Source organism: Accipiter gentilis, chromosome 11 (assembly GCF_929443795.1).
Source record: "Accipiter gentilis chromosome 11, bAccGen1.1, whole genome shotgun sequence".
Taxonomy (NCBI): Eukaryota; Metazoa; Chordata; class Aves; order Accipitriformes; family Accipitridae; genus Astur; species Astur gentilis.
The window spans coordinates 1,004,871-1,020,372 of NC_064890.1; the positions used below are offsets into that span (position 1 = coordinate 1,004,871).

The 15,502-nt window shown below is 38.9% G+C and overlaps 1 protein-coding gene across 5 annotated transcripts in view; it reads right to left on the reverse strand.

The window, feature by feature from the left end:
* The window catches only part of PPP6R2 (protein phosphatase 6 regulatory subunit 2), a 122,391-nt gene that overhangs the window by 39,961 nt on the left and 66,928 nt on the right, over positions 1-15,502 (reverse strand). For all 5 annotated transcript variants that reach the window (XR_007507609.1, XR_007507608.1, XR_007507610.1 and 2 more), the window contains 8 exons: positions 14,679-14,744; positions 13,202-13,314; positions 8,479-8,592; positions 7,127-7,253; positions 6,465-6,617; positions 5,528-5,731; positions 4,795-4,859; positions 1,393-1,508 (listed from right to left, as the gene is read on the reverse strand). Coding sequence is in view for 1 of the 5 variants with exons in the window: in XM_049813562.1 (XP_049669519.1) it covers positions 1,393-1,508; positions 4,795-4,859; positions 5,528-5,731; positions 6,465-6,617; positions 7,127-7,253; positions 8,479-8,592; positions 13,202-13,314; positions 14,679-14,744 (958 nt within the window). In the remaining 4 variants the exon portion in view is untranslated. The remainder of the gene's footprint in view (positions 1-1,392; positions 1,509-4,794; positions 4,860-5,527; positions 5,732-6,464; positions 6,618-7,126; positions 7,254-8,478; positions 8,593-13,201; positions 13,315-14,678; positions 14,745-15,502) is intronic.

Below are 15,502 nucleotides of genomic sequence, written 5' to 3' on the forward strand. Positions count from 1 at the left end.
TATCACTGGTCTTAACAATCTTGACACACTTGTGGAAATACAGTCGCCTAAAGATACAAAAGTTTTACTACAACTTTCTGAAAACAAGCATACAAGTGACTCAAGTTCTACTCTTTTCTTCCTTTTCTTTCATGGAGATTGTGGTGTGTTGACCCCAGCCAGCAACTAAGCACCCACCCAGCTGCTCGCTCACTCCACCCCACAGAAGGATGGAGGAAAGAACTGGAAGACCATAACTGAGAAAAACCCATGGGTGGAGATAAAGAAAGTTTAATAAGTGGAGAAAAGAAGGAAAAAAAATAAAACCCAAACCAAGTGATCAAAGGCACTCTCTCACCGCCTCCCACCAGCCAGCCTCTGAGCAGGAGCTATCTTGGAAAGACCGTCCCCGCAATTCCTACTGCTGAGGACATGGCTTCAGTCAGTCCAAGTCAGCTGTCTGGCTGTGTCCGTCCGTCCCCCAGCCTCTTGTCCACCCCCATCTGTCCCCGAAGGTGGGGAAAGAGTGGGTAAAGAGTGAGCCTTGGTGCTGCGCAAGCACTGCTCAGGAATAGCTAAAATAGCGGTGTGTTATCCACACCGTTTTAGTCACAAATCCAAAACACAGCACTGCACAGCTGCTATGAATAAAGTTACCTTCATCCCAGCCAGACCCAGTACAGTAAAACAATGGAGAGAAATAAACAGGACTTGTGAAACTTTCAGACTTTACTAAAATATTTATAACTTCCCAATTTTCATGTAGATATGACAACACACCAAGTTACTATATTACCATTTGGTATTTTTGTTAGAAGCCAAAAATGGAAATTCAAATCATGTTTGTACTCATTGTTTCCTGTAATAGATGCAGAATCAAAATCTTACTTCCTCTCACACAAAAATGTCAGATAGAACTAGTTCTCAAAATAATGTCCAATGAAGTTACGATGGACAAAACCTGGCAATATGAGTATCTCCGACAAAGCAGAGATGTAGGGCCTCTGTGATCATTTACTCGTGTCTCTCTTCCTCTCAGACAGGTGTAAGAATAAGGGAGTATAGAAACACCACTTATAAGCACCACCCTAGAATGCTGTAAGTAAGCACTATAAACACACACATAAATCCAGAAGAAAAGAAGCATTCTTTAGCACAAAAAGGTCACCTTCAGTCTCTGGTTGCAAAACCAAAGCTTCAACAATTTAAGTGTAGTTGTATGAAAGCAAAAAGCAACCAAATTTGGTCCAGACAATTTTTTAAGTTATGGGAAATTGTGATATTTAACTCAAAATTCTTTTCATTATAAAAGGGACCCCCATGAAATACATGCAATAAAAGTCCTTCCAAAAGGTCTGCAAGGGTTATTTAATCAAGGAAAGAAAAAAAAAAAATGGAGAAAGGAGCATGTACCTTTAATGAACTCACTAATTTGAGTCTGCATGGGGCCCTTCTCCATATTCTGTACTACAGCGTTGGCTATCCGGGTGAGGTGGCCCATATTGCCTCGCCTCATTCCACCTTCTGCCCTGAAAAGAGAAAACAGCCAGTAGCAACATAACAGGCACCAGGAATCCCAGGGTCACAGTCATAACCGCTTTTATAATCTAGACATGCTAAGAGTTCCCCACTGTTGCAACAGTCTGACATATGTACACATTACTCCAAGCAGGGTTAGTATAGAAGATGCAGCAGAGAATCAAGCAGGAATGCCCTCTGCTCATGCAGGCAGGACACAGGATGAGTTTACACAGAACAAATGAACCTTTCTGCATTTTTTCATGTATTGAGAGGGAAACTGATCACTCATCCAGTTCAGAATACACTAGATAAAATTTAAGCCAGTTACAAAGAGGAAGCTCTACTCAGGTACTTTGAAAGACTACTGCAGAAATAAATAATCTGATTATACTTTCCACTAAAGAAAACTCACAGCAATAAGAATTTACATCACTACTACTGAAAAATCTTTAGAGTTTTACTTGCGATTGAAGTGTTAAGCAGATGAATTCAAGAGAACAGAAGACACTAACCTACAACCATTAGATTTCCCCCTTTCAAAAAAATATAAGAAGCCAGCACTAAGTCCAAGTAGTCTCTAAGTTACTTTGAATCTTCATCAGTTCTCCTTCACCGGATAGCAAAGAAGCAATCTTTGGAAGGTTGACTCAAGCCACCACAAATAAAATTGGTGGGTCAGAATCAAACTAAACAAAAATAAACCCCTTACAAACAGGATGACAAGAAGGTTCCACCTCACATTACTAGGTCTCCAGCTGTAAACCAAGGGTTTCTTTCCTAGATGTTAACAGAGCCAACACATAATAATAAAGACTTTTATTTTTCCTTGGGAGAGAGGAAGACACTAAATATATCAGAGTTAATTTTGAGCTGGTATGCTGTGCTCACATAAATTCTTCTCTGCCCTTGCTGGGGGGATTTGTGTGCAGCAGTCTAAGCTGACAGGTCAAATACAGCAATGCTATCAGACAGTTATCAGCTCATCTGATCACACGCAGTTACAGCTACATTTCAAGTTCTTTTGGTTTTTTTCTTTATGACCTCCACACGCATTGAAAAGTGTGATCAGCACCTCCTGAATCTCTAAAAAGGATTAAGTTTATACTGAAATTATCTCAGGCTTTCCCCTACTGCTGGACCTGAACATATGCAGGTGAGGAGACTAGTCGGTTTGGAAAAAACCCCTACGTCTTGCCCCTCCACACGTTCCTGTAGCAAAAAACAGAGTACGAAGCCAATACAAACTATATTTGTACGTATGTCCTATAATAAGGACAGCACTCGAACCCCAAATTCAGTGTTTAGAACTATTCAAATAAAACAAACACCTGGAAATGAGTTCCAAATGCTAAGCTACAGCCTTTTGCACACAGGTTCGTGGCAATTTCTTTCACCCCTCAAACCAACAAGAGAGCAAACAGCCCCAGCCCAGATCCACGGCACTGCTGAGCGCCTCGGCTGCACCGGTCCTGCCGTGAGCCCAGAGCCACCCCCCGGCACCACTGTCCTCGGTTCGGAGACCGCCTGCACCAGGGCAGCCGGGAACACGGCGTCCCCACGTACCCCGAGGACCACGCAGGCACACCCAGAGGCAGGTTACAGCAGCACTTCATCAGAGACCTGCAAAGAGCTGCACAAGAGGACAAAAACCCGTGCGTAGCTGGGGCGAAGGCACATGGCATTGATCTATTGCTCTCTACAGAAACGCATGTTTTCCAGCACACTTGCAAAGCTTTCTCAAAAATTTAAAGTGCACAGTGATAAAAGCAGCATATACAGCAGTGTTGTATCCGTCTTCTTTGGTTGTATACTCTGGGAGGACCTATACAACGTTTTTTCTGAGTTGAGCAGTCCTTAACACGCTGCTGGAATGCAGCCAGCAAACATGCAAAATTAACTTTTATTTCAACACTTCCAAATACTTTTTATCAACCATGCCACAACTGGTGGTTACTACATTTACATGAATAGCAAGGCAACAGTAAACGAATGTTTCCTATAAACTCACACTGATGACCAGACTTACTTTATTTTAAATTCTAATCACCTAGGCAGATCAAATGGACTGCAGTAAAAGAATTATGTGGGTTACCTAGAAGTTAAATTCTAGTAGTTATAAAGTCCTTCATCAAGAACATATGGAATAACTGAAACTAAGAGAATCCAAGGAGAAATTCCATGATCCAAGAGGAAAACATATTACTACCATTCTTGCTGATGATTTTTAAGAAATAATTCCCAAACTCTCAATTTGGAATCTCTACCCCTGGGGCTCCCAGTGCTTGACTCCATCTCCTCACTGAGTGCATGCAATAATCTTCAAATAAACTCAAACTTCTTAAAGCACGCCATCTGAGATACCTCTTGTTAACTCAGGTTTTTTTTCTTGCCATTAAAATTCTTTCCAGTGTGGTGACTGGAACTGTTTGGCATGAAATATGTATGAGCTCTAGTTCCTATCTAATTTAATTAGGAAAACTCTTAAGCAGCAACCACAGATATTTGTTACCTACAAAACTGTGCACAATGATAGCTGTGCAATGAAACTATCAGCAAAATTTGTTATCAACTGCCCAAGGGGTTGCCAGAGGGGAAAAAAAAGGAAACAAAAAAACCCCAACAAACCCAAACCAAACAAAAAAAAAGCAAACCAAAACCCAACCCACCAATTACAGCCTGACAGTAAGCCTAAAATAATTACTTTGGGAATACAAAGCACTTTGAAGTCATAAAGATCTCAAAATAGCGAGGGAGGACCAAACCATTTAGATAGACAAAGAAACAGAGGCCTAGATAATATTTTCACTTTAATATGTTTTAGGGTTTTTTAAATTATTTCATTCTTATAATCATTGCAATCAGCATGAAATCCAACTGTTTTATAAAGTTAGAATATTAAACGTGGGGCAAACCTGGGGCAAAAATGCTTGCCCACCTCAGAGCTGCTCACTCTAAGAAGAATATAATTATGCATTTAAGAAAAAAAAAAAAAAAAAAGAAAGAAGTTAATATGCTATGTAAATTCCTGAGAAAGCAAGAAAGAAGCATATTGTGTGTTTGGGTTGAGATGTTATAAACATTAAAAAAAAATAATCATGCTTTCAAATTATATGCCTATTTGGTGAATCTGTTGTTTAACATGCAAATAATCCTAATTGCAAATCACAACCAAAATCCAAATAATTTTAGACACCATTAAGTTGTAAATTATCCAAATAATTGAAAGAATATTTCAAGGCAATATTCTAATCTGCAGCCTTAGAAAAAAGGCCTTCTGAACCCAAAATCCCTTACTGTATTTTGTCATTGGCTTCCCAGGCATCCAATATCCTCTGTACTAGGCAGCATTTCTGGAACAGCTAGAGGGGAGAAAAAAAAAAAAAAAAAAAGAAGAGATAGGAAGAACATTTCAAAAGTTTGCCAAAGTAAGACTCATGCCTTAGGAAGTCTGTACTGAACTATAGTTACTTTTGTTCATTCCTTCACTCCTACTGAACAAGAACTTAAAGTTCAGCACTTATCTTTCCCAAGAGCTCAAGTTTCTTCTTTCTCAATTTTTTTCTCAGAGGATCCTGGGAAAACAGTAATACCTATAAACATCTTCAGCCTGCTTTTGGGCTTCACATGAGCAGTAATGAAGAACACTGTTGTCATTTTACAAACATAACAAAAAGTTGTCATCATTGGGGCCACAATCCAGAAGCTAAAACATAGTTAACTAGTTTTAGTTACTTTTTTTTTTTTGTCCAAAGTTTATATGCTTCTTTACTAAAAAAAAATTAAATAATAATGGATTCACAAGCCCATTAAATGAGATGGGTGGTATGTTTATTTTGTAATTGGATGCTAAAAACAAATGTACAATAGCAAATACACTTCCATCCAGAACTGACAGAACCAAGTTATATCTAGACACTTTTAAATAAACTCCATGCTCTTGAACAGTTAGTCATACCATTTTCTTGTTAATGCATATGCAGACTGAATCAATCGGTCTAAAATTCTCAGGTGACACAACGAGACTTACATGAGTAACCATGATATTCTCGGTATTGTTTTCTGGAGTCTCTAAGTTCTCTGTAGCCACATTTCCATTCAGCACCTCTTCTTTGCTTTCTAGGTCATTAGTAATAGTTTTTCCCTCTTGCACAGAGTGTGAGAGAATAGCTGCTATGGACAATTCCACTTGGAAATGCAAAAAGTTATTCCATGTGTATTTAAAAAATAAGTCCTGGAAAAAAATGAGGAAAAAAATTCACTCTAGATGTATCTTACTATTTTTAACAATCAAATGATATTAGAACACTGCCCAACCAGTTGTTTAATCAGCAATTCCGCTAAAACAATTTTACTTATACGCCTCAGTATCCACTTATAGTTGAATGTGCTCTGTTTGCTCTGCTGTAATGTATACTTTCCTATAAAACTGAGCACACTGGAAATACTCTCATACACAGCTAGGGCTCACAGCACAGACACACTGAAAAAAAGAGTTATCTATTCTGTGGCTGAATTAATCATAAGAAAAATATTAACTAAATAGTTTCTAGGTATAAAAATAATTTTCTGAAAGACTGCCCAGGTTATATTGGCAGTTTTCAGAACACATCCCTGTTCACAGCTAGACAAAAAGATCACCCCTCAGTATTATGCGAGCTGATACACACAACATACCCAAGCTTTCTCAATAACCAGACTATTTTGCATACGCACTACTGAACTCCTGTAACAATTAATTTGAAGCATGAGGTTCAGTTCAAAATACTAAGCATCTGTATTCCTATTACGAAAGCTATTCTAAGGATGGATGTTCCTACTTTCAGCAGATTAGAAAAATAATTAGACACTGGCACACATAAAACAAACTACCTTGCACTGAACAGATGAAAAGGGGAAGCAAAAATGTTCCCAGTTTAAAGTTATGCCCCCTCTCCCCTTACACAGTGTCACGCTGTATTACTCACAAGTAATAAATTCATGGTACTGAGTCTGCATAGTTCCTGATTAATACTGGGAGTGTTTGTGTGAAGCAGAGCAGCTATTAGACGAGATCCATGAAGACGAGCATTCCCCAGTGGCTCCTCCAAGACACCAATCGTAGTTAGGATTGCTGTTTTCTATCAGAGAAAGAGATAATGAGTACCTCAGCGAGGACCAACATTTCCTTTTCTCGAGTGTGTATGCACAATGATTTGACTAAACATAAGTAGTTCATTTCATAAATATTCTCTTCAGGTAAACCTAAACCACCTTCCCACACAGAGGACAGTGTTGTGCAACCACTGTGAGACTTCTACTTCCAAAACCGAAGATTAAAATCAAAATATCCACTAACTAAAAGTTCCTTTCTCTTCACCCCTTAACCATCTTTACACAAGACACCAGTCCCAACGTATCTCTACTTCTTGGTTTTACTTGAATACAATGGCTTTCAAAATTCCTACTGCCCAGTCCCTAAGCACCTGAATTATAAACTTTAAGCATGCATTTTTCTTCAAAAGATGTTTGCTGGTTCCAGCATATGGCACTTTCAGAAAATATCCAGGAAGCCTGTGTGTAAGGAAAGGGAAACCCTGAAATGCAGGTCAGAAGCCATTTGCTCCTGAGAAAGGCTGAGATGCCCTACCTTGGGAGGGCTGAGCAGCAGCTGGTGGAAATCTTTTAGCCTTGGTTCAATACCATGTAAGATGCTGCTATTGACAGTGTAAGACCTTTCAAATCCCTGAGTGTATGAGTCCATCAGTCCTTCTACCCTGTAAAGAAGAAAAGCACAACAGTTAAGATTTGACAAAATCTTAAAATGGTCTCCAGTCACACTGTCCATATTGGTCATTTTCTTTTGAAAAATAGCTATGAATATGAAAAATAATAATGTTCAGCTAATGAATATATTTACATAACTTCATTATATTAATATATCATTTACAAGATGATATTCACATAACTGTGAATGAGATGAGTGGGAAGTCTGCAGAGCTAACAGACAAATTACTGAAGTGCTTCCTGATTTTTAAGACTTCCCAAATGTTTGAAAAGTAAATTACATCAGCAAGAGTTAACTATAAACATTTGTTAAAAACTCTAAGCCTTCCACAAGTGTTCAAAAAGATGTACATAAATATACTAACTGATGAAAACCTTGAGCAGGCATGTAGCTGTGCTCATTATCGTACCTCTTTATTGGCAAGCAGTAAATTACAACAACTATTACTAGCCCATTCCAACAGCAGTCTCACATTGGAATAAAAGAAATGCTTTCATTTCAGTAATGAAATGTAATTCCAGCAAGGCAGGAATGGGCTAGATAGGAACCCCTAAGCCTCCAACTTACAAATCTTCAGAGATCTTTGGCACAAGACACAGCAGAATTAGCATCTCAACTTTTCAGTTTTAACCTGCACATGATTTTCTGACTAGCAACTTGTTTGCCCAGTGCCATCTTCTGTCCTACCCTCCAGTACCTCCTCCTAATCTTCCATCATCTCCTTCATTCTTCCTTATTTTCTCCTTTTTTAAAAATTGAGATTTTCAATGTCTCCCTTCCTCCCCAGAACTCTCTTTTGCCTTTTCTCTCCTCTGTCTCCACAAAAAAAAAAAAAAAGGCAGATATAATTTAAAAAAACAAAATTAAAACTATACAGCCATATATATATATGCACACATCATCACACAGATTATGCACGATGTATCATTTCCTCCCCCATTCTGCATACATTCTGCTGCAAGACCTCTGCTACTGCAGACAAGACTTTGCTATACATGTGCAAGAGAACTACAAGAGCCCATAGAAGGGCCCAGTTGCCAACTGGTACAGCTGCCATGAGATACAGTGACTTTATCAATAAACCAAACAGTTTTTCTTGTACTCATTTCTAGACAGCACTTCACACTAGGCCAAAAAATTTTCTTTTTTGACTGAGTAAAACTAGATCCGAGTTCCTAAAATTGTTCTTGCTAGGGAAGCAAGTGCTAACTTACCCAGAGCGCCTTGTTTCCAGCAATGTTAGAAGAACTTGTGTTCCATTCACTATGCAATTTTCAGTCTGTTCTCCATCAAACATGTTCTTCAGGAGTTGTTCTACACATTCCTGCCTGTTGATCAACACATTAGCAGTGTAAGAATTAGAGGTATTTGGCAGTTACTTTATTCACAAAATACCCACTTCTGGGTCTTCTGGAAAAAAGGGCTGCAATTTTTTTATTTTTTTATTTTTGAGAAAGAATAAAGACATTCCTCTCTAAAGTTTCATATGACAAGAATTGGTTCTACACCAGGTTTCTGAACTCGCTTACTCATCACTAAGGCAAGACCTGGTTATATACACCTAGACTCCAAAACAAATTGTTGTTCTCCTTTATCAACAGGATATACCTCTTAGTTATAAACTGGAAGACAACCCAATTGTTAACTCAGTCAATTTAATTTATTAAAGACAATAGGAAGCTATTAGCTGATGGTCTAAAATTATCCATCAGAATCACAGAAGACTACAGCAGAAGTTGACGCTTATCATTTGCCAGTGGCATAATAAGATCCAGCACCTGGAAACAGAGGCCAACAAATGCAAACTGTAAATAATATGCATATTTTTAGTAGTCTTAGCTATTATCCCCTTGAAATATCTTAATCAATTCACCACCTCTTTGAGCCCTTAAACCAAGATAGAATGCCTTCCAAATACTGACAGATTTGGGGCCAGGTGGAGGGATCACCAAGTGAAGTGTTGAAGACTGTCAGAATGAATAATGACATTGGTCCTTTCTAGCATTAAAAATTATTCTGACATGGCCTTAGTGTTAAAGAAGAATTAGCATAAAAGTAACAGCCCACTCTTCTCTCCACTATTTACCACGCTAAATGAATAATAGATATGAGGAATATGAGGTTCAGGCTGGCACTGTTACTCGTCTACAGTTACTTGACTGCAGCAGTGCCTGCTTCCACCTCTGTATTCAGATTCTTTCCCCATGCTAATTCTGAGGATGTTAATGACAGTCCTCCAAAATCCAGTACTCATCAAGTGCCTTTCTTGACTTGCTAAGTCACATGTCCAGCTAAAAACAGTATTACTCAAGTTCACAGCCTAATTTTTACTATTTTCTAGCATTTGAAAAAAAAATCTCATTTACATTTGTATAAATAAAATACGAGATAAAAATGTAAAATACATGAATAATGCATGAGAGAAAATTATTTTAATAAGTAGCAACTAAATACACTCCATCAGCACAAGCACAAGAGGCAGAGTCAGGAAAAAGAAGTAACAGTTTACCGTGATTAACTGAATTCACTTTCATTGCATACAGCCAACAGTTATTGAAAAATCTAGATTTGCTATTTATTCCATAACCTTGACCATGGCTCCTTCTTGCTGCACTAGCTGATCATTAATTCATGATTCATAGATTAAAAAAAACTTATCCAAAGATCAAAGGTTACCAGCAATGCTTGGAAAAATTAGCCAAGAAAAGTAATGAGATGTGACCTTCAGCAGAAAGGTAAGTTGTGCAAAACATCACTTTCGTTCAAAGTATTTTTTCTTCTAAGCAGTGAAGTGGTATAATGACTCTTCGAAATGTTTTTTTAAAGTGCAAAAACGTTTTTATTTATCTCCTGGAAGTTACAGGTAGTCCTTGAAAACATGCAAAGTGCATACACAGAGAGCACCAGAGAAGTGAAGGCAACTGGGAGGGAGAGCGAAGGGAGAGGGGGAAGAAGCTAAAGACCATCTGAGTATAGTATGAGGCAATCTTCAAATTGCAGCTTTGTATAATTCTTTGTATAATGAAGGAAACTTGCTTAAATTATACCACTGGTGTCACCAAGGCTCTCACGAAAGACCATGGGCAGCAATGTTCTGCCCCCCCACACAGCAGGGGTCCACATCTCTCTCTAAAACTACTGAGAAAGTTTACAACTACCAAGAAAATCTAAAATTACTGAAAAAGTCTGAAAGTACTGCATTCTCCATGGCCCGCCACACCTCCCACCACAGTGAACCATGACCCTCATTAAAGGCCCTGGGCTTCCCAGGTGAAACAGCCAAGCTGGAGCTCATCTCCAAACTTTAAAGGGCTCAAAACTATTACAGGCTTGATGAGATGCTGAAGGCTCTGCAATAAAGGATGCAATCTGCACTGAAAATCCAACATTGTGCTATTTGACAAGAAAGCATTATGGCAGGCCATGGGACAAAAGGCCAGATCTGCCTTATTTCTGTAGGCACAGTAAAGGAAATGAAGCATTTAAGAAAGAACATTTCCCAGCAGGTGCAGAGTTACACACCAAGCCCATGAAAGATCCTGTGCACATCTGCAGAGCCCATGGCTTTTCAGTGCTTGTGTGCAGCACGACTCACATCCTGCTTTCACCTACTCACATCAGCTCCCGTCCCAACAGATGCCCCTGATATTCATGTATGAACTGACAGCTCAGAATCAGGAGAAAATAACAGCAATGTCACATAAATTAAGCAAGCTACGAGTCAACAAAAACGTGGAAAATAGGAATTTTAAGCCCTAGTTATAGATGCTATATTATTGATTGCCAGCCTCTTGTTTCATCCCTTTTCTGTCAAAGTGGTGCCTTTAGGCCTAAAAGAGCCTTTTTTAGGTTTCAATCTCATGTTGAATCTCCCATAAACGTTCTTAGGTTTGAAGCAAATGTAGGAAGTGGTAAACATGCTAACATAAATAATTTAAAGCTACATTACAAAGAAACAATGCCAAGGGAATAGAGTAAACTTAAAAAATCAACATGTTCTGTTACACAACTCATACTTAACATTGTTTGGGAAATAACTCCTAACAAAAATACTCTTTGAAAGCTTCTTATCAATATATTCCCCCAGTAATACTAGAGAAGTTAGTTCTGCGTTTGAAAAAAAACCAAAACCAAACTTCAAATGAAAAAACTTCTTCCAAGTTTCACTGCAAATTGTCTGGACATAGACCCACAGGTTCTGTAAAGCGCTCTGCAACTCTAGCTGGGATCACAAGCATCCTTACATCCTTTTTTCAAGAGAACACCTATCAAACACAACTTAGAAAAACTGAAACACTACAAATGCTGCTTCTGCTAACTGTATGTTAGTGCCATTTATAACTCGATCACGTCTTTAGAAGAACCCAACACACCCCAACAGTTTCCAAATGATGGAAATCAGTAGATTCCCCTCCCCACAATTACTTAGTGACAGACTACCTTCAAGTAGGTTATACAAGATCATCTGCAAGCATCACAAAACATGAACCAAAACAGCTTTTCTACATTTTCCAGCCAAACTACCAGGCCTAATAAAAGACAACAGTATCTCTATTCACAAATTTGTCTGCGAAGTTTATCAATCAGAAGGTAGAAAATGATCAAACCAATTAGGTATCTGTGTTGCGATGTGCCATCTCTAAAGCACTGCACAATGTTTCTGAGACATGAGAGTTCATGACAGTCACAGGTGACTGGGCTTTGAGGAAAAAGAAGTAGCTGACACCAACTCTAGTGTATTAAGAGATCCACAGGGATGGTACACAGAGAGAGGAGATCTGATTTGTCACTGTCTAGCCCTAACACCACAAATAAATGGAATGACTTTTTGAATGATCAAGGAGGGCTAGGGAGGCATTTAAAGTGTGCAGGCTTACTTCTTTCAGGGTTCAACCAAATTTGTAGAATAAAACCAGGGAGATTAATGATTCAGTCTAAGTAACAGGCAGGCAGGCAATCTTTGATGAGATGTATCAGGCAGCATCTCAGCACCACCTGATCTCTGTGGAAGTGCAGGCAACCCAAGGTTCACTTAAGTTAAGAAATCTACAACTGATATTTGACTCGGGAGCCAAAACACCATGCCAGAGGACACTGAGTGTGTAAGCAGACCTCAGCAAAGGTTGGAAGGCAAACTGATAGTGCCCCATACAAAACAATGTGCATGGTGACATATGAGGTACTACAGTGAGAAACTCCTTCTGTTGTCACAGCATTTGCTTCCCCATTTTGAAGAACTGCAACTTGATGATCTGAAACCCGTCTATATGGTACATGCAGCATGTTCACCAGTGGGCAGTTAAGAGCCACTGATTAGCCAAGTATGACTGAATCATAGAATCATTTAGGTTGGAAAAGACCTTTAAGATCTTCGAGTCCAACTGTTAGCCTAGCACTGCCAAGTCCACCACTAACCCTAGTCCCTAAGTGCCATGTCTACAAGTCTTTTAAATAACTCCAGGGATGGTGACTCCACCACTTCCTTGGGCAGCCTGTTCCAATGCCTGACAACCCTTTCGGTGAAGAAATTTTTCCTAATATCCAAATTAAACCTCCACGGAACACTGTCCATGCAGGAATTTTAAGATTTGTCTTTGTGGGATTTGCCTCAACTATTGCCATCGCAGTTCACCTTTCTCCAAATTCACTATGAGTGTTTTAACACACTCACTAGTATCACCTCATCTTGAATTAGGTTGTGAGCTTTGGGGATCACTAACCCCAATCTCCTGCCTTCATACAGAGCTACAAATCACAGAAATCTCAACAGAGGCAGTTAGGTGATGCTATGATTTAAAAGCTATATTAAATGGTTGGCACAAATGCCAAGAGTTAAGCAAAGGCTTGACATGCATAGTTTGTGTCTCTAGAGAGCTATCAGTAAGTGACAATATTAGTAGCAATTAGTTTAGCAACAGTCCTCTGACAGGTACTTACGATTCCAGTGCTGTGAGAAGTGGATCAGGCTCAGGTATATCCTGGAGTTGATTGCTCTGGTCTCTGCTCAATCTTATGATATCACACAGGGTCTGGGAAGCATTTGATTGCCTCTGTAAACAATGACATAGAACATGTTTCAGTGCTAATGTCTCTACATGGCTCGTTCTGGCCATCAGAGAAAATTTAACGTCGCTGGGAATACAAGAAACTGAATAAATCAGAATTTTTCAAAACAAGTGTTACCACGCCCTAGCCTATTCATCTGTTAAATACAACATTGATGTGAATTATTAGAAGCATTAACAGATTTTAAAATCAAAGAGGTCTTCCTGAACTTAACAGTTAAATGCAGTTGAAGATTTCAGGAAGTGAGGATTCTTTTTTTATCTTCCTGATCAAGTGTGTTAACTTGCAAATTTCAAATACAAGTATTTCATTCTTACTTCTCACGACTCAGGAGGTTTCCTCCATGAAGAGAATAAATGGCTTGATAAAACCCTTTACAATTTAATTACTATGTATTAAAAGGCTTTAAAGTAGTATTTGGATAAATTAATCGTCTCATTCTGTCTATCAATCAAAGACTCTCTGTAGCTACTGTATGCGTAAGATCTTATGCTGTAATTTAGCATTTATCCGTAAGATAGCACTGCTGAAGGCACACAAATCAGCGTGTTACTTCCCATTTTTTCTCTCAGAAAGGGCTTTTTTTGCTGTGATGAGATGAGGGAATCATAGTGTTGGCATTGACACTACACCAAAAGAATCCTGTGCCATCCAGTTCACTTTGCTGCTGGCACTCACAGGAACCTGTTAACAAGTGCCGCCATCCCCACCTAAGCCAAAGCAGGCCAGCTAGAGATCAACACGCTTCCTTGTGTTTTTCCTGCTCAGCATCAGGGACAGCAGACAACACCCAAACGTGAAATGATAGCGTAGGAAACTGAAACCCAGACCTAGAGCTCCTGGCTTGGATATTTTGTGAAAATTATTGACAGAATAAAAAAATAAAAAAAAAGCACTCAAAATTTAATACTCAGCATGTCTTTTTCATGGGGTCAGAGAACTGCATCTTGTAGATTTTACAACTGAATGTCTACTTACTTATTGTCTAAAAAGAATTGAAAGTTACAGCAAATTGGTTAATTTCAAAAGTTTTTCAACAGCCCATTTCAAACAGCAGGTTCCTACTTAAAACCAAGGAAGTTACCACTGACTGTAGGTATTGAGAAGAACTGATGTAGTGGCAGAATGAACTAAGAAATTGGTAGTAAAATAAGTCAAAACCAGATTAAAAATACAACAAAAGTTTCGGTATTGAGCAACCAGAGGACAGGATGTCCACCCATACAGACCATCCTCATTATCTCCTTCCATAAGTCACCTGGGCATTATCATAGAGGCAGAGAGAGTCTTCTGGACCTTACAGGACCCGCTACCCACAAAGACAAAACTTAAGTCTTGTAATACTCACGTCCTCATCCTGGCTTGAATGGATCAGTTCCACAAGTCTCTGAATAATCTTTGCTTCATTAAGCCACTGGAGGGAAAGGAAAAGGGAAGAAAATCCTTGATTGATATCACAGAATTCAAAACAAGAGGATCTTTGAGAAGCTTTGCATAACACAGGCTTTTCAAGAAGGGAAAGCCCTTTCCTTCTATTTCATCATCAAAGCCACAGGCAGTATACAAGCTCCCCTAGGCATAAATAGAGATGCATTTTAAATTGCATCAGCATGTACACCCTGCCCATGGAACTGAAAACCTAAATACCTTTGGAAAACACTGAATAGATCAGTCAAACATTATCTCATCTGAAGCAGCATTAGCATAATTATCAACATGTTCTTCTCCTACCATTTCCTATTCTTACAGTCTTACTACTGTTTACACTAAATAATTTCTCAGACTTTGAGATGACATAACAATGCTGCTGTTATACCTTGCCTCCTTGCTCTATGCCAAGTTCAGACTACTTCCTGTTCTTAGTGCAAGCTATCGCTTTACCTCCCTTTCCTGACCGCATGCAAACCAAGTATGCCATCTGCAAATGATATGTTCCAGTCTCTCCCCTCCCAGCTTCATCTGCAAGCTCAACTTCTCACTTCCACCCAACCATTTTCACTCAAATTTCTATGGTCTTCATTCCAGGCAAACTGCTAGATGTCTTAACATCAATCAAACTAATCAGTCAAATCAGGCAAACTAATGCATTCTCAGTTGCTTTTGAAATAACTGACCAAACATTAATTAAAAGGTAAAAGACTTTGGAGGTTTCTGCAATGATATAATCTTCCA